This window comes from Dendrobates tinctorius, unplaced genomic scaffold (assembly GCF_039654945.1).
Source record: "Dendrobates tinctorius isolate UK_male_01 unplaced genomic scaffold, ASM3965494v1 ptg000022l, whole genome shotgun sequence".
Lineage (NCBI taxonomy): Eukaryota > Metazoa > Chordata > Amphibia > Anura > Dendrobatidae > Dendrobates > Dendrobates tinctorius.
In genome coordinates this window covers 18,203,171-18,217,060 of record NW_027361690.1, presented here as the reverse complement: position 1 = coordinate 18,217,060, position 13,890 = coordinate 18,203,171, and the positions used below count along the sequence as shown (strand labels likewise).

Here is a 13,890-nt window from a genome sequence, read left to right as displayed (position 1 = left end):
TGACAGGGGACCGGGAGAGCTATAAATACTGAGGGAGGGTTCCAGAAAGTTCCAGTCCCCAGGGGGAGCTCCAGTGACAGGACTGCGACAGTCTGTGCACTGTGAGGAGAATCTAAACCAGGGGGACTGAGGAGAGAGAACGTCAGGGGGGTGGTCCTGACAGAAAGAACCGCAGAAGGGACGAGGCACTGGGTGTGAGACACTGTATTTGACATGACGACTGAACAGTAGAAGCGCTGTTGCTTTACGGGCCTAAGGCGGCTACAGTGACTGACCTGTCAGGAGCGTCGACGAGTGAAGAGGGGACGGTGTGTGCATACATGTCCCCCAGTGTAACGTACGGTGTGTAAGAAGCGGCCCTGGAAACGGAGGGCCGTGAGGTAAAGGAAGTGCGGTGTGCTCTGAGGCCGTCAGGCGGACGGCGAGTGAAATAAACTTGGACCTGTTGCACCCAGAACTTGCCTCCATCTTGTCCCTGTTTTTATCTCTGCGCGGTAAGAAGAGGGACCACCCCCCCAGCTCGGCCCACCGACCCTACATTTGGCGGAGTCGGCAGGATCGCCGCCGCTAATACATCATCTTCTGCGGCAGGCCTGCCGCAAATAATGGAAAAGAACTTGGACTGTGCTGCTTGGATTATAAATACCTGTGGATTACAAATTGGGAGCGCTGTGGTGACTCAGTGGTGCTGACAGAAGATCCGGGGAGGCATCAGGTGCTGCTCAAGATGGCGGCATTACTACAGCGCAGGGGAGAGGTCCGAGTGTTTGCAGTCGTGTTGAATGGACTGGGGCCCCCTCCAACGTACCCCCGTGGACAGCAGTATGTGCCCGGAGGCCGACGCTCCCATGTACTGGACCCTGGCAGATGGGTGGAAAGGTCTGCCAACGCCCCACCCAGCAGGAGGAGTGGCACAGAAGAAAAACTTGGCTGCGACTGTCTGACGCCATTCGAGTGCTGCCCAACGGACGGTATGAGATGCTGCGGGTGTCGGGGAATCGGCCGCCTAGAGTGGCAATGGCGGCGAGAGATGGAGCTGCACCAGAAGTCATCTTCAGAACCACGGGCAGGCAGCAGGATGCTGAGCCGGGGAGCGGAGCCTGAGCAGAGTCAGCGAGAACGGCCGCCACCAATACCAGCAGAGGACTTCTCAGCGGAGCCCCCTAGTCCGGAGGGAAGGCCCGCAGGACAGTGGAGCAAGGAACGGAGGCTGCGGGGGAAACCGCGTGATGATGGGACGGAGGCCGCAGCGCCGGGGAAGGTGAGAGTACCCCCGGCCCTACCAGTGCCTCCGCAAGCGGCCCCCACCATTCTGCTGCAGCACGCGGCCCCCTGCGCACCGGAAGGCCTAGTTACCACGGGCCCCGTGGTGTATGCAGAGCTGAGCGAGTCCCCCGCTCATGTCCCCGAACTACCCCGCCCGGAGTCACCAGTGCAGAGCTCACCCAAAGAAGACGCTGCTGCGCTTTCCCTGCTAATAGCAGCTGCATCGTTGAAATCGGCCGTTACTCCGGCTCCGTTGGAAGTAGTGGATGCGGCCTGTCCTGAGGCCGCGGTTATGCCACTGCTGGAGTCGGCTGCGGCCGACTTAGCGGGCCCTGTGATTCCAGCCCCCGAGGACCCAGTTGTCCCCATTTGCCACCTGACCCCAGCGGCTGCTGGGCCACAGAAATCTTCTGCCGTTTCTGTCTTGCGGTCATTTTCAGCGGAGTCCCGCCCACCGGACTCCAGGGCCTGTGCTGTTCCCTCCGTGTGGGTAGCGGAGGTGATTAGGAAGAAGAAGGCCCGGGAGCAGGAAGTGTGGAACCTGCTCCACACTCAAAGAGAGGCCGGCATGAAAAAGAAGAGGACTTGAATGGACACCCTCAGTATCCCCGGGGGCTCCACGGCTGTGGGGTCCCTCACTACTAGCCACTGCGTAGTGAAGTAGACTGTCGAGAGTTCGGTGCACTGTAGTGCAGGTTCTGAAGAACAGTTCTAGTTTAAAAAAAAAAAAATGTTTGATGTGCTGAGCTTATTTTTAGTATGTTCCTCTTACAGGATGTCATTTGCTGATTTGAAACTTGACAGAACGGGGATGTGGAGGAGTGTTCAGGTCCAAGGAAGGGGGGAGAAAGAAGACATGCAATGTTATGTTGTTATATGTTGGTTTTAAAATGAGCAAAAGAAAACGAAAAAAAATATAAAAATGGGTACTTGTGCTATTATAAAGTTGTTTAATGTATAATATGCCAAAGTAAAATGCAACAGGTCCGGGTAAGGGAAGGTCTGCGGGACCAAAGGAAAGTGTGAGATCCGGTAGGGATCTAAGAGTTGAGGAGGTCTGGGAGACCGGGACGCCGACCATGACATGTAATTGAAAGAAGGGTAAATGAGTTGGAAGACGTGAGAGAGACAGCCGTCCTAGGTCAGGTCCCCAACACCACGGACACACCTGAAGGAAGGCGGGCGCTGGTAATGATCTGGAAGGTAAGAGACCTGGATCATGGCGTACCGAATAGTGGAAGGTGACAGTAGGGGAGAGTAGGGGAAGGTACACGCCATAGAGAGAATGTGGGTGTACCTAGCCCAATTTGAAAGACGTTGTCATGTGGCGTGCGTGCTGGTGAGTAGCAGTAGGCTGCTCAGAGCCTAGTGCTCCCAGTATGGTTCGGCCCCCGCAGATAGTGAGTTTGGCTCAACAGCTGGTCCGACAACAGAATGTAGGTGTAGCTTCAGAACGACGAAGGCAGGGATGACGATTGTCGAGGACGACAAAGGAAGGGAGAGTGTAGGGAAGGTGACCTGACGGACGGACGGACTAGTCAGAGTGAAGAAGGAAAGGTTTGCACAGTGTAGGTAGGTGTTAGTTATTACAGTGGGGAAACAGCTAGGAAAGTGTAGTGGACGTGCAGTACCTTGGGTTGACCATTAGATGGCAGGGAGGAGTGTGAGCAAAGGACTTGACAACAGCTTAGGGCTTTAGAAACCGTTGGTCATGGGGGGCGTGGTTGCAGTGACAGGGGACCGGGAGAGCTATAAATACTGAGGGAGGGTTCCAGAAAGTTCCAGTCCCCAGGGGGAGCTCCAGTGACAGGAGGACTGCGACAGTCTGTGCACTGTGAGAATCTAAACCAGGGGGACTGAGGAGAGAGAACGTCAGGGGGGTGGTCCTGACAGAAAGAACCGCAGAAGGGACGAGGCACTGGGTGTAAGACACCGTATTTGACACGACGACTGAACAGTAGAAGCGCTGTTGGTTTACGGGCCTAAGGCGGCTACAGTGACTGACCTGTCAGGAGCGTCGACGAGTGAAGAGGGGACGGTGTGTGCATACATGTCCCCCAGTGTAACGTACGGTGTGTAAGAAGCGGCCCTGGAAACGGAGGGCCGTGAGGTAAAGGAAGTGCGGTGTGCTCTGAGGCCGTCAGGCGGACGGCGAGTGAAATAAATTTGGACCTGTTGCACCCAGAACTTGCCTCCATCTTGTCTCTGTTTTTATCTCTGCGCGGTAAGAAGAGGGACCACCCCCCCAGCTCGGCCCACCGACTCTACAGAAGATCTGCAGTATGTAATTTCTTTTTGGGAAATTCATCTCAGATTTCACCCTTTTCAAAGCAAAGTGTGAAAACTGTGGAAAATTCACAACAAAATCTATAGAAAAATTGACTTTGCTATATGTAAACTGCAAAAAAAAAAATTTTCATCAAATATTGTACAAGAGAAAATACACTTACTAAACATGGTGGTGTTGGGAGTGGAGCCTTCCACTGGTTATGGCCTTAATGGCAGTAGTATAGGACCCATAAATCCATAACCAAATAAGGACCCCCATTTAACCTCTGCAACACTTAAGTGCGAGAGCGGTAAGCCCTCTTTAAGTTGGGGGTGATATGGATAGGAAAAAAAGGAAGGAGCCCATTCGCCTCTGAATGACTGATGGCCTGCCTCCAAGACCACTCATATCATTCCTGACAGAGCCCCCACTCATATCACTGCTGACTGAGGCCCCCCCAATCATATCAATCCTCACTGTGCCCCCATATTCATTTCACTCTTGACTGATGCCCTCCCATTCATATCACTCCTGACTGAGGTCCCCCCAGTTCATATCACTCCCGACTGAGGTACCCCGTGTTCATATCACTCCTGACTGAGGTCCCTCACACTGATATCACTCTAAACTGTCCGAAAGCCTATTTTTACAAAAACGAACAGTTGTGTATGATAATGGTGATGGCGCTTGCTTCAAAGAATTTCACCTTGATGAAAACAGTAGCAGGGTGCTGTCTTCTCTCGTTCTTTCATGTATGAGTCCTTCAATTAAAGGATAACTCGTTACCAGAGATGTGCTGCCGAGTCTATGAGGGAGGGGGATCCAGAGGGCAAAAAACAACCTTAACGCTAACTGGCTGATCTAACACAGACAAAAGCTGAATCTACACATGGCATGGGGGCACTTTGTGATCAGCTTATTGTCTAGGTACCCATTCCACAGCCCCCTATACACTTTATATGGTAGTTTGCGGAACAATAGTTTAGCCAATCGCTCCACTGGTAGCGCTCTTCCCCAACTCTCCCACACTCAGGAGCGCTACCTCTCCCGAGTACTCTAGTGTTTTCTATGAGAGAGTCACTGCCAGACCCATCTGACAACAGCTTATCTCTAGGGAACATGAGGATCGGCAGTCCAAAATTGAATGAGCTGGATCCTTAAAGAGGTGGTCCACTACTACTTGTACATTGATGCCCTTTCTTTAGGATAGGGCACCAATGTCTGATCGTCAGGGGTCTGGCACTCAGCACCCCTGCAGATCAGCTGCTACCGGTGGCAGCAGCCGCTGGCCGGAAGTGCTTGCTTGCGGAGCTTGTAGGTGCTGCCTCGGGGTACTACACATCTGCCTCCTATTCAATTCAATAGGAGGCGGATGTGCAGTAACAAACCCTGGCCACTACAAGTAGACGGCCAAGCTCCGTAAGTAAGTACGTTCGGCTGGCAGTTGATCTTCGGGGAGTGCTGGACCCGGATGATCAGACACTGTTGCCCTATCTTGAGGATAGGGCATCAATGTAAAAGTAGTAGACAACTTCTTTAACTCCCTCAACAATCATCTGTTCTGGACCCATACACATTAGTCTGTTGGCGAAACCAGTTGATATAGGTGGGTTCAGCGGAATTTAATCTAATGTGTATGTAGGCCTTTGTAAGTAGAGTGTTTCCAAAGCAGAGATCTCTTTTACAAGATTTTGGTAACCATTCCCAAGCGTATTTTATATCACATACCTAGAAATGCTGTGACTAGTTCTGGTGCAGAACTTCCTACTGCCATAAAGGTAGCTCCTGCAACATCCTGGGATAGGCCAAGACCTTGTGCAGCCACAGACATACAAGAAACAAGAAAATTCTGTTCAGAAACCATAATTCATAAATGTATATATCACAAAATACATGCAGATCAGCAAACATAGTCACAGGAGACAAAATGGGGTGCCTGGTATGACAATGAAAGCCCTAATATGAGGCAAAGGTACACAGGGAAGCAAATGATTAGTAAAAATCACCTTTACATAAGGACTTGTAAGGCTGAAGGTATTGAAAAAAACCCAGATATTGGACCTCCTACATATAAACTCATGCCACAAAATACACAGCATATTACTATGTTACTATGTATATTTTTGCTCCGAGTGCAGTCCGAGAAAAAAACAGACAGCATTCAGACCAATGTTACTGAATGGGGCAGTCTAGAATTTTTTCATTGACCGAACCTCCGTGGGCAAAAAAAATGCAACATGCACTAGTGTATTCCTTAAACTGGATGGCACACTTCAAGTCTATGAGTGCACAACAAAATCGGATGCCACAGTATAGCATCAGTATTTTTATGGATACATTGCAATTCTGCAACATAAGAAACTGTGAATGGTCCTGTAAATGATTAATAGCTGTGGTGTAAAAAAAGGATAAAAATAGTCACACTATTCTGCATGAAATTCTGCACAATATTTTCTACGCCCATGTGAACCTACTTTAAGGGTTTGTGCACACGTTGCAGATTTGCATGAATAATTTTCTGCACAGAATCTGCATCTCTTGCCAGAAAATGCAGGTAAAAATCCGCGCATTTTTGATGCGGATTTCATGAGTTTTTTTCATGCAGATTTGTATGCATTTTTGTAAGCTAAATAAAGATCTATTATTTAACAAAAAAAAAAGTTGTGATGTCATTTCTTTGTCCAACCTCTTATTTTACATACTCCATTACACACAGATAGATACAGTGCCTTGCGAAAGTATTCGGCCCCCTGGAACTTTTCAACCCTCTTCCACATATGTTTCGAACATAAAGATACCAAATGTAAATTTTTGCTGAAGAATCAACAAGTGGAACACAGTTGTGAAGTTGAACGAAATTTATTGGTTATTTTAATTTTTTGTGGAAATTCAAAAACTGAAAAGTGGGGCGTGCAATTTTATTTGGCCCCTTTACTTTCAGTGTAGCAAACTCACTTCAGAAGTTCATTGTGGATCTCTGAATGATCCAATGTTGTCCTAAATGACTAATGATAACTATAATCCACCTGTGTGTAATCAAGTCTGCGTATAAATGCACCTGCTCTGTGAAAGTCTCAGGGTTCTGTTTGAAGCACAGAGAACATCATGAAGACCAAGGAACACAACAGGCAAGTCCGTGATACTGTTGTGGAGAAGTTTAAAGCCGGATTTGGATACAAAATGAGCAAGCGATCATATTGAAATGGAAGGAGTATCATACCACTGCAAATCTACCAACACCAGACCTTCCCTCTAAACTTTCATCTCAAACAAGGAGAAGACTGATCAGGGATGCAGCCAAGAGGCCCATGAGCACTCTGGATGAACTGCAGAGATCTCCAGCTGAGGTGGGACAGTCTGTCCATAGGACAACAATCAGTCGTACACTGCACAAATCTGCCCTTTATGGAAGAGTGGCAAGAAGAAGAAAGCCATTTCTCAAAGATATCCATAAAAAGTGTTGTTTAAAGTTTGCAACAAGTCACCTGGGAGACACACCAAACATGTGAAAGAAGGTGCTCTGGTCAGATGAAACCAAAATCGAACTTTTTGGCAGCAATGCCAAACGATATGTTTGGCATAAAGGCAACACAGCTCATCACCCTGAACACACCATCCCCACGGTCAAACATGGTGGTGGTAGCATCATGGGTTGGGCCTGCTTTTCTTCAGCAGGGACAGTGAAGATGGTTAAAATTGATGGGAAGATGGATGGAGCCAAATACAGGACCATTCTTGAAGAAAACCTGTTGGAGTCTGCAAAAGACCTGAGACTGGGACGGAGATTTGTCTTCCAACAAGACAAAGATCCCAAACATAAAGCAAAATCTACAATGGAATGGTTCACAAATAAGCGTATCCAGGAGTTAGAACGGCCAAGTCAAAGTCCAGACCTGAATCCATTCGAGAATCTGTGGAAAGAGCTGAAAACTGTTCACAAACTACAATATCTCACATCAAACCTCACTGAGCTCGAGCTGTTTGCCAAGAAAGAATGGGCAAGAATTTCAGTCTCTCGATGTACAAAACTGAGAGACACATACCCCAAGTGACTTGCAGCTGTAATCGCAGCAAAAGTTGGCGCAGCAAAGTATTAAGTTAAAGGGGCCGAATAATATTGCACGCCCCACTTTTCAGTTTTTGAATTTCCACAAAAATTTAAAATAACCAATAAATTTCGTTCAACTTCACAATTGTGTCCCACTTGTTGATTCTTCACCATAAATTTACATTTGGTATCTTTATGTTTGAAGCATGAAATTTGGGAAAAGGTTGAAAAGTTCCAGTGGGCCGAATACTTTCGCAAGGCACTGTATATATATATATATCCATTGATATATCTATCTATCTATACATATATATCTATAATTAGATGTATAATAGCAAGGCCGTTGTTTATTAATGAAAAATATTTTTAATTTTGAAAAAAAAAAAAAAAAAAAAAAGGGAAAAAAATGGCGTGGGCTCCCAAGCAATTTTCTGCGCCAGAGAGGGAAAGCCGATGACTGGGGGCAGATATTCATAGCCTAGGGAGGAACCATGGTTATTGGCCCCCCTGGCTACAAACATCTGCCCCAGCTGCCCCAGAAATGGCGCATCTCTAAGATACGCCGATTCCGGCAATTAGCCTCTCTCTAACGAGTGGCATATGGGTAAAAAGGGGTTAATGTCACCTTTGTATTGTAAGGCGACATCAAGCCCGGTTAGTAATGGAGTCGTCATTAAGACACCTAGCCATTACTAATCCTATAGTTAAGGGTTAAAGAAACACAGCCAAAAAAAAGCCTTTTAATGAAATAAAACACTACACAGCTTTGCCATCTTTATTATACGCCTAATCCATGCAACGCCCTTAATCTCCAGGAAATAAATACTCCCTGTTCTGACATAATCCATTTAATAACGAGTATCCCACGACAATCTCCCCTATAGAGCTGTCACATCAGGAGATGTGACCTCTCTACAGGGCCTCCAGTGACACTGACAGGAGACAATGGCTCCTGCAGTGTTTGAGGGTTCAATAAAGTTAAGGCTCTCACTTTACAGCAATACTGCGTGAGAGTTAGGGTTACGGGACCTCTTTCCCGGTGGCGGAGGGATACATCGTGGAAGATTACCTCCGCCTGTCAGTTTATCGCAGGAGACCCTGTAGAGCACTGACACCTCCCGATATCAGTGTTCTGCACAGGAGATAGTCGTGGGACACTCGTTATTAACTGGACTACGGCAGAAAGGTAAGTATAGGTTGGTTTATTATTTTTATTAGGAGATGGAGGGCTTCGGGACTAGGTGATTGGTGAGTATGTACTCTGTTATATGTACTGTATGTAATGTATATGTAATGTATGTTTTTTGGGTTTTTTTTACACTTGACATGCATTGTCTGATGGGACTACTTTTCCATCACAGGCAATGCAGCAGTCCCATCAGACAATGGCTGCACAGCAGACACGCACACACACAGGGACACACGCAGACACAGACGCACATACATACACGCAGACCCCCGCACACACAGACACGCACATAGCTCCGCCCATACTTTTCCCTCCTCCCAATCGGCAGCTTTTCTAGCAGCCACATCCGCAGATCTTTTTTACATATGCGGTTTTGCTGCGGATGTGCTTGACTCAATGGAAGTCAATGGGTGCAGAAACGCTGCAGATCCGCAAAAAGAATTGACATGCTGCAGAAAAAAAAAAAAAGGGTTTCTGAGCGGATTTTTCCGTGGCATGTGCACAACAAATCTCCATTTCCCATAGATTTACATTGGCTGTGCACAACACTGCAGATTTGATGCGAATCCGTGAGGCCAAAAACGCTGCGGATCCGCATCTAAGTCTGCGACGTGTGCATACAGCATAAGAATGAATATAAGAAAACTACCATAGGACCCACCAGTCCCAACAGGAGTGTCAATAGAAAATGTTTCTTTTGGGTTTAGCATTATGCATCATGACTGTGGTAAATGCCTTGGAAGCAGGTTTTTTTTATTCTTAAAGGGTGGTCCGACTAACAAAAAGTTATTTTCATCCTAGAGCCCCATCTATTTAATTGCCATAATCTAAACTAATTTCTAATATATATTATTTCACTGCTTCATGGGAAGTACACTTACGTCATATGTCATGTCCCTGCTTTTGATGCAGGCTCGCACGCAGGTTTATCTTTCCCCGTGCATAATCAGCCACAGGGCCGCCATTAGGGCATTACTGCCCTGACCGGCGTATGGGGCCCGGTGGGCAGAGGGGGCCCGCATCGGGCCCGGTCTCCTCTGCTCACCGGGCCCCTACCGGCAGGTAAACCGGGCCCTTAGTGCGACGTTGCCGGCCCGCACGTCAATAGTTAACGGCCACCAGCCATTCGAAGGCTGGCAGCTGACGTCAGCCGCAGCGCGTACCTTGCCAGCGTCGGATGTCAGTGTCAGTCGCCGGCTAGAGCGCGCTTCAGCAGCTTAGAGGGACGGAACCTCGCCCGCCGAGCGGTCAGGTAAGAAGAACTTTTGTTTTGTTTGCTTTTTTTTTTTGACAGCGGCGATCCGGGGGGCCCGGGGCAGAATGCTGGACATGGGGGCAGAATGCTGGACACTGGGGCAGAATGCTGGACACTGGGGCAGAATGCTGGACACTGGGGCAGAATGGAGATACGGTGCATGATTGGAGACAGATGGGGCAGGGTTGGAGACAGATCGCGCAGGATCATGGGGCAGGAAGGATAGGATGGAGATCATGTGGGGAAGAATGGATACTCATGAGGGCGGGATGGGAGAACATATGGCTAAAGCCAGGAATGAGACACACGGGGGTCAGGATGGGGGATATTATTACCATAGGGGCTAATTAAGGGATATTATTACTGCAGTGATGTATTTAATTTTTTGAGGATAATGTTTTAAATGGGGGGGGAGGCGGTCCTGTTACTGTGCAGAGCGACACTATGTCACCTTTTTTTTTCTTCATGTGGTGTAATGTAGAAGTTGGGAAAAAATAAGTAATGTGTTCTGAAAGCGGAGCTCTAGATAACTGTTATTTCCTGCAGGGACGAGCCTTGGCTGGAATACGTGATGGCGGTCTGTGCTGGATGAATGAAAAGCAAGGATGAAGGACTTCACCTAAAGACATCACTGGGGAGTTAGTGTGTTACCTGTACACTGACACTATACATTGTATACTATATATACAGGGGTCCTGTGTATAATTTCACCAGTGATCACTGTTACCTGTACATTATATACAGAGCTCCTGTGTATAATGTTATTGATCACTATATTACCTGTACACAGACACTGCATACTAAATACAGATCTCCTGTGTGTAATGCCACTTATGGTGATAGTATTATGTTTTTTTTATTAATGATCAGTATTGTAATATTCAGTCACCATGTGGTGGTAATATGTGGTCTGGGCATGGTGTGGGGGTATTTGTCCCTTGTATGTGCTATTATTTGGTCACTTTGTGGTGGTAATATGTGGTCTGGTCATGGTGCGTTGGTATTTGTTCCTTGTATGTGATATTATTCGGTCACTATGGTAGTAATATGTGGTCTGGTCATGGTGTGGCGATATTTGTTCCTTGTATGTGGTATTATAGGTCACTATGTGGTTGTAATATGTGGTCTAGACATGGTGTAGCGGTATTTGTTCCTTGTATGTGATATTATTGGTCATTTTAAAAATTGAAAAATAAAAATATACCTAAAGTGCATTGCCTATTTTAACAAATATTTAATAGGTTACAGTAGAGTAGAGCCCGGCCAAAAGTGTCTACCCTGTTATGGTGGCGGCTTAAAAAAATCTTTTGTCCAAAGTAAAAGCTGCCGGCTTTATGTGTGATCTGGTGATGGGAACTGTTAATGTGTGATAGGTGAGAAGTGGAGTTTTTCCAAGAGAGACCGGTGGGACTGTGGACAGTTTGAGGGGTGGAGGTGGGGCTGGGTGGAGCTTGGGTGGAGTCTCAAGGGGGCCAGTATGGGGCCCCGAAATTCCTAGTGGCAGCCCTGATCAGCCATCATGTGCCTTTAAGAGCCACGGGTCAGGTGGAGCTCCGCCTTTGGCCATTAACCGTAAACCTGTTAAGTTAACCCTTTCACGCCAGAGCCTGTTTTTACCTTTGTGACTGGGCCAATTTTTTCAGTTCTGACCAGTGTCACTTTATGAGGTCATAACTCTAGAACGCTTCCACGGATCCCGATGATCCTGAGACTGTTTTCTTGTGACATATTGTTCTTTATTATCGTGGTAAAATATCTTTGAAATGACTTGCGTTTACTTATTAAGAAAATGGAAATTTAGCAAAAATGTTGAAAATTTTCAAATTTTAATTTTTATGCCCCTAAATCAGTCATATCGCACAACATGGTTAATAAACAACATTTCCCACATGTCTACTTTACATCAGCACAATACTTGAAACATATTTTTTTTTTTGTTAGAAAGTTATAAGGGTTAAAAGTTGACCTGCGATTTCACATTTTTCAAACAAAATTTACAAAATTATTTTTTTAGGGACCACTTCACATTTGAAATGAGTTTTGGGGGGGAGGGGTCAATATGACAGAAAATACCCAAGTGACACCATTCTAAAAACTGCACCCTTCAAGGTACTCAAAACCACATTCAAGAAGCTTATTAACCCTTCAGGTGCTTCACAGGTATGAATGGAATGTGGAAGGAAAAAATAAACATTTACTTTTCTTTCACAAAAATTTTCCTTTAGACCATTTTTTTTTTTTTTTTTTTTAACTTTAGCAAGGGCAACTGGAGAAAATGGACTTTACCTTTTGTTTTGCAATTACTCCTGAGCATGCCAATACCCCAAATATGGGGGAATACTACTGTTTGGGCGTACTGCAGGGTTCGTTAGGGAAGGAGCACTATTTGACTTTTTGAATGTAAAATATGCTGGAATAATTAGCTGATGCCATGTCATGTTAGGAGAGCCCCTGATGTGCCTAAACAGTGGAAACCCCCAATAAGTGACACCATTATGGAAACTAGACCCCTTAAGGAACTTATCTAGATGTGTATTGAGCACCTTGAACCCACAGGTGCTTCACAGAAGTTTATAACGTAGAGTTATGGAAAAAAAAAAATTTCCCAAATAAATCTTTTTAGCTCCATATTTTGCATTTTCATAAGGGTAAAAGGTGAAATTGCTCCATACAATAGGTTGTGCAATTTCTCCTGAGTACGCTGACATCAATGACAGCGTGAAGTCTTTTGTGGTAGTTGTGGATGAGGGTCTTTATTTTCTCAGATGGTAAAGCTGCCCACTCTTCTTGGCAAAAAGTCTCCAGTTCCTGTAAATTCCTGGGCTGTCTAGTATGAACTGCACATTTTAGATCTCCCAAGAGTGGCTCAATGATATTGTCGTCAGAAGACTGAGATTGCCACACCAGAACTTTCACTTTGTTCTGCTGTAGCCAAGGACAGGTCAACTTGGCCTTGTGTTTTGGATCGTTGTCATGTTGGAACGTCCAAGTACATCCCATGCGCAGCAGTATTTGCTGATAACGTGCTGCATTCATCTTTCCTTCAACTTTGGTTAAGCTTCCTGTGCCTTTGTAGTGCACACATCCCCACAACATCAGCGATCCACCTCCGTGCTTTACAGTAGGAATGGTGTTCCTTTCATCAAAGGCCTTGTTGACCTCTCTCCAAATGTAACATTTATAGCTGTGGCCAAAAAGTTCAATTTTGGTCTCATCACTCCAAATTACCTTGTTCCAGAAGTTTTGAGGTTTGTCTCTGTGCTGTTTTGCGTATTGTAGGCGAGATACTTTGTGGCATCTGAGCAGTAATGGCTTTCTTCTAGCGACTCGACCATGCATTCCATTTTTCTTCAAGTGCCTCCTTATTGTGCATCTTGAAACAGCCACACCGCTAGTTTTCATAGAGTCCAGTATTTCAGCTGATGTTATTTGTGAGTTTTCCTTTGCATCCCAAACAATTTTCTTGGCAGTTGTGGACGAAATTTTTGTTGGTCTACCTGACAGTGGTTTTGTTTTTACAGAGCCCGATTTTCCAGTGGCTAATCACAGTTTGAATGCTGCTGACTGGCATTATCAATTCCTTGGATATCATTATGTATCCCTTTCCTGTTTTATACAGTTCAACTACCTTTTCCCACAGATCCATTGACAATTCTTTTGCTTTCCCCATGACTCACAATCCAGAAACGTCAGTGGCTAGATGACAGATACAAGAGTCTGTCTGGATCCCAGACAGCAAACAAGTGAGGATGTTACCTTTAGTAGCCAGTCAAACCCATTTGTGTCAACTTCTGTGCATGTAATCAGGCCAAAATCACCAGGGTATGTAAACTTTTGATCAGGTCATTTGGATGTTTTGGGTT

General features: G+C 46.1%; 1 protein-coding gene across 1 annotated transcript in view; it reads right to left on the bottom strand.

Moving 5' to 3' along the window:
* The window catches only part of SLC24A5 (solute carrier family 24 member 5), a 96,620-nt gene that overhangs the window by 35,420 nt on the left and 47,310 nt on the right, over positions 1 to 13,890 (bottom strand). Inside the window, exon 3 of the mRNA XM_073568452.1 lies at positions 5,264 to 5,347. Within this exon, the coding sequence (XP_073424553.1) occupies positions 5,264 to 5,347 (84 nt within the window). The remainder of the gene's footprint in view (positions 1 to 5,263; positions 5,348 to 13,890) is intronic.